General features: G+C 41.6%; 1 protein-coding gene across 46 annotated transcripts in view; it reads right to left on the minus strand.

Annotated features, from left to right (window-relative positions):
• LOC147700405 (uncharacterized) overlaps positions 1–13,532 on the minus strand; it is a 700,768-nt gene that overhangs the window by 347,453 nt on the left and 339,783 nt on the right. For all 46 annotated transcript variants that reach the window (XM_086935784.1, XM_086935772.1, XM_086935787.1 and 43 more), the window contains 4 exons: positions 9,899–10,003; positions 3,654–3,728; positions 3,269–3,379; positions 2,658–2,762 (listed from right to left, as the gene is read on the minus strand). In XM_086935784.1, coding sequence (XP_086791910.1) covers positions 2,658–2,762; positions 3,269–3,379; positions 3,654–3,728; positions 9,899–10,003 — 396 coding nt within the window. The remainder of the gene's footprint in view (positions 1–2,657; positions 2,763–3,268; positions 3,380–3,653; positions 3,729–9,898; positions 10,004–13,532) is intronic.

Genomic DNA, 13,532 nt, shown 5'->3' on the forward strand with positions numbered 1-13,532 from the left:
TGGGTGGGGTAAAAGAACAGACAAGTGCCCTAGGTGTGGGGAAGGCCTGGCCACACTGATGCACATGTTTTATGACTGTGCCAAATTACTCCCTCTGAAGGAAGGGTTGGAACTCTTTTGGGAGGGATTGTTCGGGCGTAGGATAAGTCTTAGTCCCACTATGATGATTATTTAGGCTACAAAAGCAATAGCAGCTATGGTACTACTCAGACGCATTTTGTATCTGTAGCTATTGCCAGACTGTTAATTTCTGCTAGATGGAAGGACCCGGACCTGGGCATTTTCAATCAAGATGTAGCTCTTTATGAATGCAGGGGCAGACAGGCCAGGAAGTTAGGGAAAACAATCTGGTCACCTATTATGGCGTGGAAAAATCACAGAGGCTGTACAACCAATCTGCTGTCTATAGCTATTTGATCTGCTTTTATTGATCCACAAACCTATAATAATTTATAATTAAGAAAATGAGTTGGTATCAGAAGGGCTGCTTTCAATATACAGGCTATGCTTTACACAGATGTAATTGTTTTGTGGTGGCCCAAGCATGCCCACCCCAGCAAATTGCCGTTATCTGATGTAATGTAAATATGGATGGAATATTTTCATTAAGCTGCTATTGTTTTTTTAAACTTTGTGTAACTTCCCCGAAATACAATTGTCGCATATGATAGTTTTTTTATATTGCATTATTAACATGTACTTCTCTGGGTAAAATGTTAAACTTTTTTTTTAAAGAATGGAGTTTTGCATTTTGGTACCACTTTTCCTCGGCCCCCACTTGAAGGTTCACCACAGAATTTTTCCATGAAGAAATGAAGAGGAAAAATGGCATTTTGCTGGAATGTTTCGTGAAGATTCATCAAACTGCGCCAAAGTTATCAGCAAAAAAAGGCATTTCACAGGTTAACACCATCCTAACTATAACTACAGAGGGAGGACTGCAACTCTGAAATATTTTTACACATATGCATATGTATATATAGACTTTGTACATGTATATAACTGAGCAAAACCTTCTTTAGAAAGGAGTGACAAAAAAACTAAAATATATTATAAGTTGACATTGTGTTTTTGAATTTAATAAATGAAAAATAAAAAAATTGGCCAATTAGCTAAGTTAACTGTCTGTATACTGAAAAATCAGTGTACCTTTTGACACAAATTATGTGCTAGCCCCGTCTCATACTCGTCAGCTCTAGGTAGTTCAAGATAGACTCTACCAATGTCAAAACTGCTACTTGGAATAATCTGTATTTATGGCTGTGTTCAAACTATCATACCTGTAGGACCGCCCCCCCGCCAAGTTTTTGGAGTTATGCTGTTGTTTTTTTCCCTTTTACTAAGTAGTGCACCGGGTCCTGGTGTCCCATTATGAACCAATACTGGACAAAATGGCTGCGCAGACTGAGCGGTGGATTACACTCCTGCTCTCCCTGGCGGTCCGTGTGGCGCTGGTCAAAATGTTAATTCTTCGAAAACTGCTTTTATTTCTTTGTTAATGTCCTTTGAGACGGTGCGCTCTGCTTAAATGACTGATTTGGGCAGAAGAGCTCCTTTGTGTCTGTTGGGATAGACTAACACGGTCGTATGTCCAAGGGGAGTTTCTGGTCCCAGAGATACTGCCAAGCAGTTCAGGCACATTATGCTATTTTCTGGGTCAATGAACACTGCAGGTGTCCTTACCTGGCTATTGAGGCAGACCAGCTTGATACAGGAGCGATAAACACAATCCTAGCTGCGCTATGTCCGAGGCCTCACAGGCTCATTGAAACAGTATGTTGCACACACTGGGAGTTTACAACCCACGCAAAATGTTCTGGCTTAATGTACCTGGCCTGGAATTGCCTGCCTATGCAGGCGTTTTGGTCCAACCTGGTCCCTGTGGTCAATGAAAAAGCTGGTACATTCTTGAAGTGTGCGCTTCCTCCCCCCCCTCCCTCCCCCCTTCCTCCCCCCTTCAGGGATTCATTGCGGACATCCCAATGAGCCTGTGGCAGCTGGTTACCCAACTATTGATTTTGGCTCGGTGATGTGTAGCCAGGGCCTGGCATAAGGGCCCTGCACCATCAGTGGTTGCCTGCAGGACGTGGTGTTCTGTAATCCAGTAGCGGAATCGTATGCAATACTGCAAACCCTGGGAGCGCGACCAAGAGATATATGGGCACCTATCAGAGAATGCATGGCAGAGCAGAGTGAGACTAGTGCTACCCTGGTCCCAGAAGACAGCGCCCAGGATGTACATGTGTAGCTGGCTGTGTATGTTTGTGTGTGCGCTGGGGAGGACTTGTACAAGGTCATAGTCATCGCAACTGCATTTCCCTCCTACCTATATATCCTGAGATCAGCAGCAGTTCTTGTAGCAGCTTTTCAATATACATTGTTGATCCAGAGTGGCTCCTCCGATTCCTAGTACTAGCAGACTGCCTTGTACATGCGGACTGTGTTTTTTTACAATTGTTTTCCTGTTCATTAGTGTATACAGGTTTTAAAAAACTCAATAAAAAGATTTTATAAATGTTTACATTCTCTTTGCCAACTTGAACATACCACTGAAATGTTATTAAACTTAACAGCAGAGTCACAATCTGAGGCCCAAAATCATTTATTCCTGGGACTGATTACATTTTCATACTATTCCATGTAGAAAGGTAACTTACCTGTTGGGCACAATATATTCTTAACTTCTTCAGAGCACTGAGCATTCGCGAGAAAGGCCCATTGATCTTTTTTCTCCGAGGGCGTCACTATCTTGAACACTTCTTCTGCAATAATAGAGAAACCAAATAATTATTTCATAGCTGGACGGTGTCCTGGTCGTCTTCATCTCCCTACTGGCCTCATTGCATCGTCTCCTTCCACAGTTGGGAGGTGGGGCATTGAACACATCTGCCACCTCCTTCCTCTCCTCATTCCTCCATCCATTCATTTCACAGTACCCCAGGGCAAGACACGAGGCCCTGGACATCTGTCACCCCCTGCGCTCAGTCACTGTAGCAGGAGCACCCTTGCTTTCCTCATTCATCCATCCATTCATTTCACAGTACCCAAGGGTAAGACACGAGCCCCTGGACATGTCACCCCTGCGCTCAGTCACTGTAGCAGGAGCACCCTTGCTCTCCTCATTCATCCAACCATTCATCCATTCATTTCACAGTACCCCGGGGTAAGACACGAGCCCCTGGACATGTCACCCCTGCGCTCAGTCACTGTAGCAGGAGCACCCTTGCTCTTCTTATGACCGACTGTTACATGTTTATGTGATTCTTACCTGCCGGGCAGAAGACATCCTTATCTTCCTCCGAGCATGGATCTGCAGTGGGATGGGCTTTTCTCTTTTTTGAGATGCTGTCCGAGACCGTCCTTACCTTGAACACTTCTTCTGTAATAATGGAGAAACCAAAGAATTATTTCATACTCAAACAAGCTGGCCAGTGTCCTGGTCGTCTTGAACTCTATACTGGCCTCTTACATCCATTTATTTCACAGTCGGTCACTGTAGCAGAATGTGGGGACTTGGATACCTCTGTCTCCTCCCCGTTCTAATTATGTCCATTCATTTCACAGTAAGCTCCTGGATGCAAGAGCATCCTTGCTCCCCTTTTGACTGCGATTGATTACATAGGCATGTGATTCTAAGTAGAAAGCCAACTTACCTGCTGGGCAGAAGGTGTTTTTGAATCGCTTCACGTTGATGCTGTCTGAGTCCATCTTGAGGTTGAACACATCTTCTGTATTAATGGGGAAAAGAAAGAATTATTTCAGCCAATCACAAAAGCTACAGTGGCCTAGATCTCCTAACTGGCCTCGTTACATCTGTTCATGCCACAGTCGGCCACTGCAGAAAGAGATGGGGCCCTGAGCTCTTGTTGCCTCATCTCACATAATAAAGGCAGTGTCCTCCCCGTCTGTAATAGCCGGTATTTCTACAGGTAAATTTAGCAGGGCTGTGTCAGTGCCTCTACCACGTCTGAAGCCAGTCTGCCATTACCTCAGAATGTTCAAAGCTGGAGTGTGACTGCATTCTTTATGCCCTGATCCACCACAATGAGTGGCAACACAAAAAGATGGACGGAATGCTTAACATTCAAGCATTCACCCCCAGTCACAGATCTGGTTTAAATCCATTGCTCCTTTTCTTACCATGCCACCCCAGTTTGGTCATACCCTTAAACTGGTCCCATGATGCTCGTTTTCTGGTCCAGGGAGGACATGGCCTGGCAGTCTGGGCTGTACTTTCCAATGGGGAGTGGGGTCAAGACTTACATGCTTACAAGCTCACGGAAACCTGGCTTCATGAGAGCTCCGGCCCAGATATCGCAGCAGCCTTACCCTCAGCTGCCCATTCCAGAATGTGAAGCTACATTTTTCAAGCTTACTCTCTCCCCAAATTTTACTTACTCTGGAGTTTTAGTATATCGACCCCCTGAACACTTCGCCAACTGGATCCCCACATTTATGGAAGCTCTTTCGCCTCTTGCCACTAACACAGCAAATTTCACAGTATTAGGAGACATTAATCTCCATCTGGGAGACTCCACCTGTATAAACAGTACCAGACTCATTTCAGACATGGCCTCCCTAAACCTTGAGCTACTAACCTCCGGCCCAACCCACATAGCCGAGCATCTTTTGGATCCTGTCTTTTCTAATCTAAATACAATCACTTGCGCTATTGCGCTTCCCTCTAGCTGGTCTGATCACTATCAGATACATTTCACACTAACCAGTTTACCTGAAAGGAACATTTTAATCAACCCTAACGGGAAGGAGGAACCGCAGAAAAACTGGAAAAAGTTAGACATTAATAAATTCAAAGTGTATCTTGACGCCCATACACCACCTGTAGAGCGAAAAACTGATCCTCCGCTGCAACAGTACAGAGCTGGCTCTCTGAAGCCATAAATACCTGCCTTCCCACCATAAAGCATAAAAGAAGCATACATTGTCCACCTGCACCGTGGTACAACGAATCTCTAAAATCAATGAAATCTAATTGTAAGACACTGGAAAGAAAGTGGAGAAGAAGCAAGCCTACAAAAAGGCTCTGAGCAACTATCACAAACAATGTAAGCTAGCCCGTGCTATGTTTGTGAATACAACTATCACTAAGGCTTCTAACTGTGCAAAAACATTGTTTAATACGGTAAAGGAACTCGCCGGCTCGGGAACCTCGGCCATTACGCCAGTACTGACTGAAACCAAGTGCGAAGAATTAGCAGCCTTCTTCATAAATAAAGTTGAAGGAATATACCAAGAGATTGTCTCTCAAGAAAATACACATGATATCGCAGCATGCTCAAGTGCACCTATGCCAATGTCACCTCATCCCCTCACCAGGCAATCTAGCAGTCAGTATGATGCCGACCGTTTCCTAACTAACTGGCCCCTCCTTACAACCGAAAAGGTGGTTTCACTACTGAAATCCATTAAGTCAGGATCACCGAAGGATCTGCTACCAGTAACTATTCTTAAACAATTAAATCACTCTGTGTTATCAGTCATAACCCATCTTCTAAACACATCTATGGAAGAGGCAGTGATCCCTCCCACATGGAAACACGCCATGATTCACCCACTACTGAAAAAACCTAATGCTGATCCGGCAGAAACCAAAAACTATCGCCCCATATCATTGCTCCCTATCCTATCAAAAATTCTAGAGAAACACATACACGCACACCTGACGCAATATGTTACAACACACCACTTACTCCACCCTTCACAGTCAGGATTTAGAGCGGGTTTCAGTACCGAAACCACTCTTTTAGGAGTCACAGAAGGAATCTGCCATCATCTAGACAGAGGAGAAACTGTGGCGCTTATTCTGTTAGATTTAAGCGCCGCATTCGATACCATATCACACACTGTGCTCATTAACACACTGAGCAAGATAGGTATAGGCGGTACAGCTCTTAAATGGATTCAGGCCTTCCTTTCAGACAGAACGTTTCAAGTCTTCTCTCAGAACGCTTGCTCCCAAACATACTCCTTTGCACATGGCGTTCTGCAGGGATCCATCTTAAGCCCACTATTGTTCAATCTCTATGTGAAACCCCTAGCGGAGTTAGCTGAAAAATCCGGGTTAGCTATATACTCCTATGCAGATGACTCACAAATCCTGTTCTCCCTATCAGCACAAAACCCCAAATCAAATGATACCTCTACACTCAAGACAGGACTAACTAATATAGCAGCCTGGATGCAAGCCAACCTCCTAAAATTAAATGGAGATAAAACAGAGGTACTGATACTGGGGAAACAGAAAGACCATTGGAGCACACAACATTGGCCAGACAATATGCACAATCTCCCCACCCCCTCATTACAAGTACGGAACCTAGGCGTACTTCTCAATGAGACTCTGAGTATGAACGCACAATCAATTAAAGTCGCAGCCACATGCTTCTCTATCATCAAATGGCTAAGGAAAATATGCTGGATGCTACTGGAAAAAACTAGAAAAACTGTTGTCAATGCCTTGATGACCTCTCGGCTTGACTATGGAAATGTCCTGTATACAGGCTCTAACAAACCCATAACCCATTGACTTCCGATGGCCCAAAATGCTGCCGTTAGACTTCTATGCAAAGTACCGAAATTTGAACACATCTCATCACACCGAGGTAAATTACACTGGTTGAATATTGAAAACCGTGTGAAATTCAAAACACTCACTTACATGAACAAAATCAAAACTGGAATGGCCCGAACTACCTCTGTACTCCGGCCAAACTCTACACCCCATCCAGAAATCTAAGATCAGCCTCCCAAGGAAACTTTGTAGTCCCCAAATTCAACCTAGAACGAATGGGAAGAAATTCCTTCACTTACTTAGGGCCGTCCTATTGGAATTCTTCGTGGTGATTGCTGTTGGAGCAGAGACGATCAAAGACCCTCCTTACGGACCCGAACTACCATATCCGGGTTGCCATCTTTGTATAAACTGACCTTCCGACCATCAAATATGATGTTTTAATCAGATGAAGAATCGACAAAGGGTCACCAAATAAAATATCCTTTTTTTCCCGAAATACCATATCACCATTAATAATTTTCAAGAAACTTTCAACAAAGAACTGATAAAGATTTTGTCAACCAGAATTATCTATATTGACTGTTCAAGCCCTGAAGAAGTCCCTGGTCGGGACGAAACGCGTTGGCGGTTCCAAAAGTGATGCTGTCAAAAGCTTTTAAAGATTGAATAATAAAGAACATTTTGAACTGAAAATATCGGCTTGTTCGTGAAATCAAATTTATATTGACTTATCAATTGCAATAGACTTATGCTTAAAGTGTGCTGGGCTACTATGTGTTGTTAAATTGTTGAAGGTCAGGTTCGTTGAATCAGCCTTTAATTTGTCTGAGTCCATCTTGAGGTTGAACACATCTTCTGTATTAATGGGGAAAAGAAAGAATTATTTCAGCCAATCACAAAAGCTACAGTGGCCTAGATCTCCTAACTGGCCTCGTTACATCTGTTCATGCCACAGTCGGCCACTGCAGAAAGAGATGGGGCCCTGAGCTCTTGTTGCCTCATCTCACATAATAAAGGCAGTGTCCTCCCCGTCTGTAATAGCCGGTATTTCTACAGGTAAATTTAGCAGGGCTGTGTCAGTGCCTCTACCACGTCTGAAGCCAGTCTGCCATTACCTCAGAATGTTCAAAGCTGGAGTGTGACTGCATTCTTTATGCCCTGATCCACCACAATGAGTGGCAACACAAAAAGATGGACGGAATGCTTAACATTGTCAAGCATTCACCCCCAGTCACAGATCTGGTTTAAATCCATTGCTCCTTTTCTTACCATGCCACCCCAGTTTGGTCATACCCTTATAGGGAATTGTGCTCCCAGCCCTTTGTTTGCACCTTTCTGTTCACCATAACGAATAGGGACCTTTTAGACTATTGCTGGCATCTTATGCTTTGATTCCCTTCCTTTTGTTTGTCTATTGGAATTCCCTCCCTGTTATGCTTAAAACTGGAGGCAAGCTACTCCAACTTCTGCAAGATGCTCAAAACCTGGCTATTTGACAAATACGTTTTTCCCAGGTGCTGCTGCTTATGGGTTTTCGTCTGCGCCGGGAAACCCTTTGTGGGTAGCTCTCGCGCAATATAAATTTAAACAACAATAATAATAAAATAATAATATAACTGGGTCCAAGCTCTGGTGGAGTGGCGAGCCAAAAAAACGATGGATTTACCCCAGATCTATGACTTGGGGTGAATGATCAACAACGTTCAGCATTCAGTCGATCATCTTTTTGTATTGCAATAAGTTTCTTTAGCGGCACCATAACTGTCTCTTTACAGTCGATCCCAGCACCGCAGGGGTCCCGTGGTGCCACCTGTCTCTGAGCTCTATCCCTGCAAAGCAGGAGTGCTACCATACTATATTACATATTATATTTGGATGCCTCAATGTAGGTAATTCAATCCTTGCAAAGCAGGGCTGCCATGGCACCATCTGTCGCTGAACTGCTATAATACAAGCTACAATACAATATTATAGCACAAAGGGACAGATGTACAAAGATGTTTTTCGGTCGTAAACTCTTGGATTCAGAGATTGCGACCAAACATCTGCATTTTTCTATCAACTCCTAAAATGGGCTTAACCCCTTGGACGCGGGTTGATTTTCCGTGCTGTGCGGGAGAAATAAACGGCGGGCGGGATTCGGAAGCCTCCCGGTCGTCGTGTGCACACGCCCACCGTGACGCATGACGGCCGAGAGCCGTCATGAGCATGCAAGGGGTTAAACATGTATAAGGAATCACTATCAAGAAATGGCATGTTAACGGCGTCCCTTCCAAAGAGCAATTCCTAACAATATGTATCAATGGTTTAGGACCCAAATAACAGTTGTAAACCATTTAAAAGTTGCCGAACCTCAAGTTGGTGTTGTAACCTATTCCCTTGAGGACCCATTCACTTTATGAAATTTGAGGGAAAAAAAAATATATATATATATACATATATATAAATATTTGGGAGTAGGCAGTGGTCTCTGGCACTACAGCAATCTTTCAGACAAACTTTTTAAAAAAACACACACACAAAAGTAAACTTGAAATGCAATGACAGATATGAGGGTCTGCTGACCCCAGCAGGCCACCATTCCAGTGATAGTCTCCAATTGTCACAATTTACAACCTAACTCATTAATATTCATGGGGAAAATGGAAATCAACTATGATTCTGAACTTTAAGAATCAACCTATTAATAGATCAGCTCTTAAAAATCTTTACTGGTCACAAAACTTCTAGTCACAGTTTGCGCACAGCATTTGGAGACTAGATATTAATACATCTAGCCCTATAATACTACAAGATATTATTATACATTTTTTGAAAAGATTCAGTGAAGTTGGTCAAAAAGGTGGGGTTTTAAAGTATTTGCTCAAAAGTGTATGTGCTCAATGGTTAGAGCGGCAGACCCTGATGCAGAGGTCTAGCCCAGGACCAGGGTTCAATTCCCAGCCCTGGCGGGTCTTGGGCTCAAAATTCCACGGACCTGATAATTCTCGCCTCGGTGCCTATTCTAATCATGGAGTCCCACTCTGCAACTCTGGGCAATAGCTTGCTTAATCTCCACAACGGCCCCCACAACCCTAAGGATGCCTGGCCTTCACCCTGGGGGTGCCCAGGAGTGGACGCCTCACAGGGAAAGCCAGTACGGGTTCCACAGCGGTATTCGTACAAGCGCCTTGAGACCCTTGCGGGTGAGTAGTGCGCTATACAAGTATCAATTTACAATTTTACAATTTTTTTCTGCCAGCTGAATGTACAAGTGCATTACTATTAATCTTAATAGCGGACTCACAATAAACTGACGCCTAATAACATTCTTGCCTAGGACTGTTTACATAGTAATACGATTCCATCTGGATGATAACTTACCTGCCGGACGGAAAGTATTTCTAACTTCCTCAGACCGCTGATCAGCTACGGAAATGGTTTGTTTCGCTTCTCTGATGCTGCCCAAGACCTGAATCACGTTGAACACTTGTAATAAAATGTTAATTTATGTTTTAAAAAAAATGAAATTCAATGAAACAAAAAGCTTAAAGTGAAGTTATAGTCAGGGATTGTAAAAATATCTTACTTTACATTAAAACATTATAGCTAGGTGAAAATGTCAGTTATAAGTAAGGCTCCCTGTTTTCCGTTTTTACGGAATTTTACAGATAAATACAGACAGAAAACAGTGCGTTTCTGTCTGCATTTATTTTTTAAAGAGGATAAATACAGGAAATGTGCTTCTTTTAAGTGGCTTTTCGTGCTGTCTTTCATGAATTATGGCCCAACAGCTGAGCAGATGGACATCATGGGAAAATAAAAAACAGGATGACATTTCTTTAAATAACTGCATGTATCAATATACGTTTGTGGCATAATGCTAATATGTGCTAGTGGATGTACTGTTATGTAATATTTGAAAACTCAGCTAAAACATGACAGACATCAAAGTATGAGAGTGTGTCGATCATTTAAATAAATGCAGAAATGTACAGTTTTACAACTACATTTATACGCAAAGCACAAAATAAATATGGATACATACAGAAAAACCAGCCAAAAAATAAACATGGATAAATACAGATGGGAATGTTAAAAAAATATACCATAAAACCAGAAGCCCTAGTTATAAGGGAACATTTGCACTAAACAAACACTAAAATTCACCAATTATAGTTAAAAGAAGAAACTATACCACGTGCCCTCGCCATTCCCAGCTTGTACCCTTATATATGAAATCACTCATGAAATGTTCTATGACATCACACATGACGTGAAATTATATCAATGATAACGACACTGCGCATAGGGGGCGAAAGTTATTCTTTCTTCAGTTAACTGTAACTGGTGAATTTTCAACCAAATACAATGTCACTTTAACCTTTCCAGTGAAAACAATAAAAATTATACATACATATATATATATTTTTTTTTAATAGACGCTATTAATGCATATCTCTCCCTTCCACAGAATAGATATATGTGAAGGCCCAAACAGGGCATGAGAACACCTAAGAAAGCCCAGACAGGGCAAGATATCAGAAAGGGAAACGGTTGAATGAAAAATATATGAGATTTATAAATGTATTTGTTACTGGTTACTGTGCACATATTGATGTTAATACAGTTTTCCAATGCAGCATATACTATAACTGACGACATCCATAGGATTAGTAGTTGGGATGCATGTAAATAAGAACGATAAACGCTACAATTAGGGTAATGAATTGAATGCGTTTTTGTCCGTTTCCCCAAACGAAACTGTTTTTAAAGATTGCACTTTTTATTTATTGCACTAGCACTTTTCACAATACAGACAGTTTTGTGAAGTATGACCCAGAGAAAACATAATATAAGATGGCCGCTATAACACTACTGATGGACATAGTCCACTTTTGATGTTTACTGGGCTTCCGTGAGGCTTCACAGAAATAAAATGGTTGTTTCTCACTGCACATGCCAACACTGATGAAGCCGTGAAGGGGTGGGGGGTCTGTAATAAACACTTGGAAATCTGAGCCCTGCGTGCTTTCCTTTTTGTCATCGGAATGGATTAGGATCGTGATGGTGGGTCTACGGATTCATGACAGGCTCAGAACTTCAAAAAAGGAAGAGACCGCACACGCGTGAGAGGAGAAAGACTCGATTCATTCAACGACTCACAAAACCAATAGGACACATTTCGGCTTGCGTCTTTTTTGACAGTCAGTGTGTTTGCAGCATTACCGTGCTTATATTTACAACAGTAATTTGAATGTCCTGTTACATCATTATTACATCAAGATAGTAAACGGACTTGCATTTGGAAAGGAGACCAATGCTGTGTAAATAAGGTGACCTCTTTGAACTTCATGATATTCTTACTGCACATGCAAATGCATCCAAGCCGCGACAATTTGGAGATATAGAATTCATAACATAAACTCTACCAAAAAAATAAGTTGATTTAGGGTTCCTTGTGTTAATAACACTTAATCATGCTCTGGATGAGCAATCATTCATATCAATAGTTTAACATTTTTCAGATTTAAACAATTCATTGCGCTATTAAGCCCTGTATGAGCGTATGTACCTTTTCTAGAAGATTAAAACCATTTATCCATCTCGGTACTGAATTATAGGACATCAGTTCATTGTACACTTTCATAATCCAAACAAAATATAAAGAAATACATTTTTACAAATCGCAATTTATAGGTACCACAAAAAAAATAATGAAATGAAACATTTAACTAAAAATGAAGAGGAAATTTCACCCAGTGGGCCAATTCAGTTAAAATTATCCTAGGTGAATTGCCAATTCCTTTTCTGTGTTCAGACCTAGGGGCACTTTTATTTGCAAATCAACAATATACCTCGATTCCAGTCTACGCAGTTTTATTACTCTATCTCCAGCTCTCTCATTAGGTGGGACATGATCTAAGCCGGAAAACCGTAATAGGTTTCATTCGCTCCGATAATGTAGAGCAAAATGTCTTGAGATTGGGTAGGTTTGGCCGTGAATGCTCCAGAATCCTACGCTTCCTTTGGTGGATAGTGCTACCTATATACATAAGTTTGCACGGGCATATAAGACAGTAAACACAGTAAGGTGTATTGCATGTTAAGAACTTAGTTATTGATCTTGGTCTGTTACATCCTGGTACATCATATGTCAATGTTTTATGGCTGTTCTTACATCCTTACACTTAGTGCAAGGAAAACATCCTGTCAAATCACTCATTCATGGATTTATTGGTATTGTTACAAAGTGACTCTGTACTAATGTGTCTTTTGTTGAACGACTACTACATTTTATTTTGGGATACTCAGGAACAATCTTTCCAATAATTGGGTCAGTTTGCAAGATATGCCAATTACGTTGTATTATGTTTCTTGCATTATGTGACCCATTGGAAAAAGTAGTTACGAGTCTGAATTCCGGATCGAATATCTTTTCAGTATTTTTTTTTGCATTTTTTTCTTTGAGAAGACAGTTACGTGAGATCTAATCTTCTATCTCATATGCACTTTGAAGTATATTCCCCTTTATATCCTCTTGATCTAAATCTTTCAAAAGCCTCTCTTGCCACTTGTACATAATCTTATTTTCTTGTGCAATTCCTTTTGATACGTAATAGTTCTCCAAAAGGAATGCTTTTCTTCAAGGGATTTGGATGCTGCATGCTTCCAAAATGGAGTTACCCATAGTGGGTTCACGATAAAAAGTTGTACAGATCTGACTATCTGCAATGAATATTTTCAAATCCAGAAAATTCACTTTTATTGCATTTATTTCACCACTAAATTGCAGGTTAATTTAATTAATAATCAAAACTTTAATATATTATTCAACTTCTTTTAGTGGTCCTTTCCATAAAATAAACGATACTACCCCACAATGCAGGACACCCATGTGTTACACACATCTGCCCATGCCACCTGCTTCTCCCACCAGCCCACAAATACATTTGCGTAGCTGGGGTTGAAGCAGGTGCCCATAGCGGTCCCATGTGTTTGCCTATACAGTGAGTGT

Source organism: Lissotriton vulgaris, chromosome 8 (assembly GCF_964263255.1).
Source record: "Lissotriton vulgaris chromosome 8, aLisVul1.2, whole genome shotgun sequence".
Classification (NCBI taxonomy): domain Eukaryota; kingdom Metazoa; phylum Chordata; class Amphibia; order Caudata; family Salamandridae; genus Lissotriton; species Lissotriton vulgaris.